The sequence below is a fragment of the Calidris pugnax genome, unplaced genomic scaffold (genome assembly GCF_001431845.1).
Source record: "Calidris pugnax isolate Ruff unplaced genomic scaffold, ASM143184v1 scaffold24, whole genome shotgun sequence".
In the NCBI taxonomy this organism is placed as follows: Eukaryota; Metazoa; Chordata; class Aves; order Charadriiformes; family Scolopacidae; genus Calidris; species Calidris pugnax.
The window spans coordinates 21,277,406-21,283,321 of record NW_015090922.1 but is presented as its reverse complement, the minus strand read 5'-3'; the positions used below and the strand labels follow the sequence as shown (position 1 = coordinate 21,283,321).

Below are 5,916 nucleotides of genomic sequence, written 5' to 3'. Positions count from 1 at the left end.
GTGGCTAAACCCGGGCAGATCCGCAACCACCACCACAACCTTCTGGGCACCTCAGGAGGGAAAACCCGGCCATCTCAGGAATCCACAGTGGCTCCCGGGAAATGAGTCACTTAAAGCCAGGGAAGGCTGCAGCAGCAAAGGGTGCAAGCTCTTTGAAAATGTCCTGTGGCTCTGTGGTAGCTGGATGGGGAGAGCTGCTCTGCGGCAGGGCGGCCGGGGAGGGGACAGTAAGATGACAGGCCAGCAGAGTGTGCGCTGCCACTGTCCCTGTGTATGGTCTGCGCCCGTCAGACAAGGGTGACGGGGTGGTGAAAGAGCACGGCGAGACACCAAGTGAAATTAGTGTTGAGGGACATGGTTTGGTGGCAACTTGGCAGTGCTGGGTTAGCGGTTGGACTGGATGGTCTTAAAGGTCTCTTCCAACCAAAACGATTCCATGATTCTATGAAATTACTCTCAAACAGTAGAGGCCAGGAGTCAGGAATAAGAAGGTCTTTAAAAAGGTTTCTGTATCGGGTGGTCCTTGGGGCAATGGGCAACGTTCAGCCCTGCAGCCCAGCAAGCCCAGGTGGAGCAAAGTGCTTGCAACCCCCTGGTCCATAGCAGGGTTTTCAAAAGCTCTGCCTCCCCAAGGCGTTTGCAGAGGCCACCCTGGCCAGGCAGGCCAGCAGCCAGCGAGCCCGAGCCCTCACTCCGTGCTCCCCGGGGCAGGGCATCACCCCCCAGGAGCCACACACGCCGCGCTGTTTGTGCTTGCGCTGTGTACACACATGAATTTAAAGCGTCTCCCCCGGTTTCTCTGCAAATTGCTGCATTCAGATGAAGTGGCAGCTGCTGTAATTAAGACACAGTTAATTACATATCCCCTTAATTGCGATGATAGGATTTTGTCAATTTGGTAAATAAGAATTGTTAGGTTTCTTCCGGCAAGCGCAGCCTCAGCGTGGCTCAGACATGGCTCCCTTTGTCTCCTGGCACAGGGCGATCTGCCCGGCACCGGATGGGCATGTCCGGCTGCTCTCAGGTGGCGAAGGGGACAGCTTTCAGCCCATCAGCAAACTCCAGCTCTCCAGCTACCCCTTTGCAGGGGGCAGCATCTGAAGGCAAGTGTTTAGACTGAGATTCAATGCAATTGTGGTGTTGGGAAACTTTGGCAGGGGTTAGTCAACAGGAAAGAAGTAAATCTTCTTTTCTCTTTTTCTCTTCTCTTCTCTAGATAATGGGAATGAGTTGGATTTCTTACAATAAGGAATGAAATCTTCCACTCACCTGCTACTGGGCACAGACCAAAGCCATAAGCAAGACTAACATCACAGCCAAGGTGCTTTTAAACCCCAGCTCTGGCCTCAAGAAAGAGTATAAATATAATACTATGTCTAATTCTCTCCCTTACTGACTGTGCTGAATTTGTAAATTGCTCTTTCTCTTTTAACCACTGACCCAGCAAAGCCCAAGGCTGCACCAGCCCTCTGCCACCATCGCTTTCTGCCTCGGCTTCCACACTGCCCCACCACTTGCTGGCTGCTCCTCCAGGAACAAGTTTCCACTTGTGTCAACATTACTGGGTGGGCACTATCTTGTTTGAGAGGAGAAAACAGGAAGACAGAAGGGTTGCAAAACACCAGCACTGAATCTGAACGTTCTCACCTGCCTCTGAATGAGAGCTGAACCAGGCCCCTGCTGGGAGCCTGGAGCCAGTGGGGTGGTTGACATGAAAAATCCCATCTTTCCACCTTGTTGTGGAGTAAGCTTGATATCAAGGCAAGCGAGAGAGAACAAGTGTGAGAATGGTATGACATTTTTTGAATCACTTTTCAGTGATTCAGTACATAGAGCTGTCACTCGTATTAATTAATGAATTGTGGTTGACTGAGCAAGTATGTTCAGGGTGTTCTCACACAAAAAAAAGCAGCACAAAAAATCATCTGATTAAAGAACATTACCTAAGATAACTTTAGTCTTCAACATTATTTATTATTAAGTTATAATTAGCTGGAAAATAATGAAGGTTGTCAGTTGTATTTGCCTCCCAGTTCTTTATCTTACAGGCAAACTCAACCTTTCTCCTCATGGGCAAGTGGTAAACCTTACCTCTAGGCTTTGGTAAGACCCTGACGCTGGCTGAGTGTGAAGTTACATGTTGTGGTTGAGGGTCATCCCCTCCCTGCCAGCACCTCTGCTGCTCCCCAGACTCTTTATTGGGCCAAGTCAACCTGCTGAACCTGCAGGCACCTCCTCACTTATTTTTCACTGGTTCGTTTTCTGCCTATTTAGGGACAGAACTGGTTTGGCTCAGCAACCACAAGGTGAAGACGAGGACATTTTCTTCACATCATTACCAAGCCACTGGTATCAGCTCAAATGGTGACATGTTTGGCAATTGCAGGATGTTTTTGTAAGCAAATGAAGGAATGAGGTCTAGATGAAACTGCTTTGGGGTAGATGCAGAATTGGTCGGGGTGGGGGGAATCACACCCTGGGAAGTGGTTCACCATCAAACCAGCAAGATATATTCAATGAATGGGTCCTGCTGTCATACAACTAAAAATTTTCATTGGTGAAATCAGTGATGGGATAGAAATGTACCTGGTAAACGTGCAGATAATGCAAAGCTGAGAAGAACCACAAGTACATTAGAAAACAGGATAACACTTCAAAATTATTTTAAAGAATCAGAGAAATGGCCTGAGAAAAACAGGTTGCAATGCAGTAAGGCTGTGGGCAAGTTTCTACATGTAAGCAAAAAAACATCAATAAAGCAAATGCAAAATGGACCAAAATATGAATCAGCAAAGTTATGCCATTGGAAAGATGGGAAATATCCTATCAGAATCCATAATTAGATTTTCTGATGCAAGATACATGATGCCATTCATCCTTTCCGCTCAGCACCGCAAACATCAGTGAGTGAACTGTAACCATATCCAGGTCCCAACTCCCCAGTGACAGCAAAAAAACCAGACCAACAGTGCTGGAGATCTCTAAAAATGACCTCCAAGCAATGCTTCAGAGAACTGATTGGGCTAAGGAAAAAACAACCAAGACGTAGCAAATACCCAAAACATTGCTGCAGAGAGAAAGGGAATAATCTGCCTTCCCTCTCTGTAGCAAACAGACCACCAAGCAGCGTGCTTAAACTGCAGAAGGTGGGGTCTGAGTGGATGGTAGGAGAAACTTTCTAATAGTGAAACGCCAGAGCAGATCACCTCAGAGGCTGTGAAGTCTCAGAGGAGGAGCTTAGGCAAGTGTCTGTCTGGATCAGTGAAGGTAGAACCCTCCTCATACCCTGGGTCCCACTGACTAGAGGCCCCTCACGGTCCCCCCTGGCTCCAGAGATCTGTGTGTCACAAAGCAAGCAAAGCTCTTTCTTCTTCCCTGCCACACCTCATCTTTCCTGAAGTCTCCCTATTTCAGTGCTAAGATGTAGGTCGTAGCTCATATGACAGAAGGGTGCATAAAAAAATCCAGACTCAAATTACGCCTACGTTTCTAATTCCAGAAAGGTTAAAGAAAGCTTTACCTTCTGTCTACACCAAGCAAGATGTGTTGGAGAGCACGGCCAATAAAACATCAGAAAAAGGTTTACCCTTAAAGATCCAAACTGACTCAGTACTCCTGTGTCAGATCTTTTTTGTTTTCTCACCCTTTGACTCTCTTCTGTAAACTTCACCACTTCACCACTGTCAGGAGATGCTCCAACACTCAGGTTGATGAGCAACTTGAGGACTATGCAACCTGAGACACTGCAGTCTAATTTACCAAAGTGCAGCAGCACTCAGGATGGTGGCTCGGGCGTGCGGGGACACAAGTTTCCAAGTGATTTGCTGATAGATTGGCTTTTCCCCTCCCCTGTCTTAGCTCTTGCTTTCCTTGGGCTCTTACCACTCCTTCATTTGATTGTGTACACAGCCAGCTGCTGCACCCTGAGTAAACTGGCTCCAACAGCACCCAGAAGCACACCTGCAAGGCCGAGGGTCTCTCCCTGATCAATGGCATGGGTGGTTCCTCCATGCCATCACAAAGCCAGGCTTGGTGAGGTAGAGGGACTCGCATCAGCTTGGGAAGGGAGAGAGAGGCAGCTCAGGCAGACAGCCCCACCGCTGTGCCTGCAAGCCTTCCTCACCTTCCTTCCATGATTTATCTAAACCCATAACCCCACTGTGCGTCAACTGGGAAAGGTAAGCTCACGGTGCAGCCTCAGTCTCCGCCCAATCTGTAAACAGAAATACCACTTAGTTAAATAAACTTTACTGGTTTGGGCTTCCTCAGTTTTGGAAAGCAGAATGGATTTCATCCTAGAAAAAGAATCATCGGGTCTCAAAAGCTTCTGAGACTTGTAACTAAAGTTTTAGATGCAAAGTTACAATAGCAAACTGTAACCTAGGCATTCAAACAGCAAATTTCAAAAATATTCCTGGATGTATCCAGGATGGAGGATAAATTCTGAGATGAGAGCCTTTGAAGTGTACACCAGAAGACAGGTAAGCAGCCTGAGGTTTGGAAGAAAGCTTGTCAGTTCTGTGGTAGCCACGGTCGCTACTGGCACTATCTGAGGTAGCTGGGTTGGCAACTGGAACACATGACTCCTGCTGGAGGAAGGAAGATGCAACGTCCCCCATTTCCCAAAGATGAGGGATGAGGAACACTTCCAGCTGAAGCCACACTAAGGGTAAAACTGGAAGAGAAGAATCACCCCCGGGGAGAGGAGAGGAATCTCTGTTGGTGCTGCTGACTATGATGAGGACAACAGTTGTGCAGAACTGGCTGACAGGGATATGGAAATGTTGGTAAATATAACAGTGATTCTCAACAGCTCATATTGTGTGTGAGTGTTGGAGTTGTCACTTTTGTATGTTGTATAGCTACATTTTCCAAGATTGACTGAAATTATCTAAAGCATGAAAATACATTCTTTTGTAGACTGAATTGGATAAGGAGTTTTTACATCATGCTCTACAACTAAGTAGAAGATGCAATGGTCTCAGTTTTAGAAAAAAATGAAACTGTCGATGTATTCAAGGAGTTTCTAAGACAGCTGTGTCATGGTACTATTCAAAACAATAGTCTGACTAAGGTCTCTGGTGAGAACCGATTTTAACATCCAACTCCTGGAGCTGCGATATTAATTCACACTCCAGTGAAGTAGTTGCCATGGAGTGGCCAAAACATAATTCACCGACTCTGATGGGCAACAAAATACAGAAAACATCTACTTTGTTTTGCAAATACTGGTGAGTCACTGTTTTATACACAGCAGCCAAATTTCATTCCTCGGGAGGTAGAATAAATTATTAGTTAATTGTGACAAACGAGCAGACCATCAGACTCACTGATACAATGAATCAGCCTGCAAAGAAATTTTGCTTTGAGTCACGGAACAGCATACTGTTGTCCTGAATTATAAAATTCTGTTTAAATAACTGTTTCCTGCACTTGTCTCTGCTCTCAGACCTGCTACTAATATTGTGCAACTCATTCTAGAAACTCCCATATCTCTGCAAAATTTAATGTTTCGTAGAACCTGTGCTTTTACACGTATACACTGTTTCTTTCCTAACAGATACGCTATTCCATAGCAGTTTTTGCTACCAAAATGGGGATTAATACATCTAAATCATGTTAGCAAATTATTTTAGGGCCATCAGCAGTTCCTTAACAAAAAAATATTAACATGTTACATCATTGTTCGTAGGGATTTGGCATGTTGTACTCCGAAAACAAACTAAGGGATTTTATAGATCATGCACCGATCTTGCCACCAGGGTAAGCCTCTTAAACCACACAGCACACATTATGCACACAGGCCAGGAAAAATCAGTTGTGCAGAAAAATCTGCTCAAGATTCTTGGCATTTCAGAAGGGTACTTTGGGGGGGGGGGGGGGAGAAAAAAGTCCACCCCGCCGTTATTTTAAAAA

At 45.8% G+C, this 5,916-nt stretch overlaps 1 protein-coding gene across 1 annotated transcript in view; it reads left to right on the top strand.

The window, feature by feature from the left end:
• Positions 1-4,003: 4,003 nt before the first annotated feature.
• Positions 4,004-5,916, top strand: part of LOC106893273 (chromosome unknown open reading frame, human C1orf100) — a 5,907-nt gene continuing 3,994 nt past the window's right edge. Inside the window, exons 1-2 of the mRNA XM_014951116.1 lie at positions 4,004-4,178; positions 5,693-5,763. Coding sequence (XP_014806602.1) covers positions 5,702-5,763 — 62 coding nt within the window. The 5' untranslated portion in view covers positions 4,004-4,178; positions 5,693-5,701. The remainder of the gene's footprint in view (positions 4,179-5,692; positions 5,764-5,916) is intronic.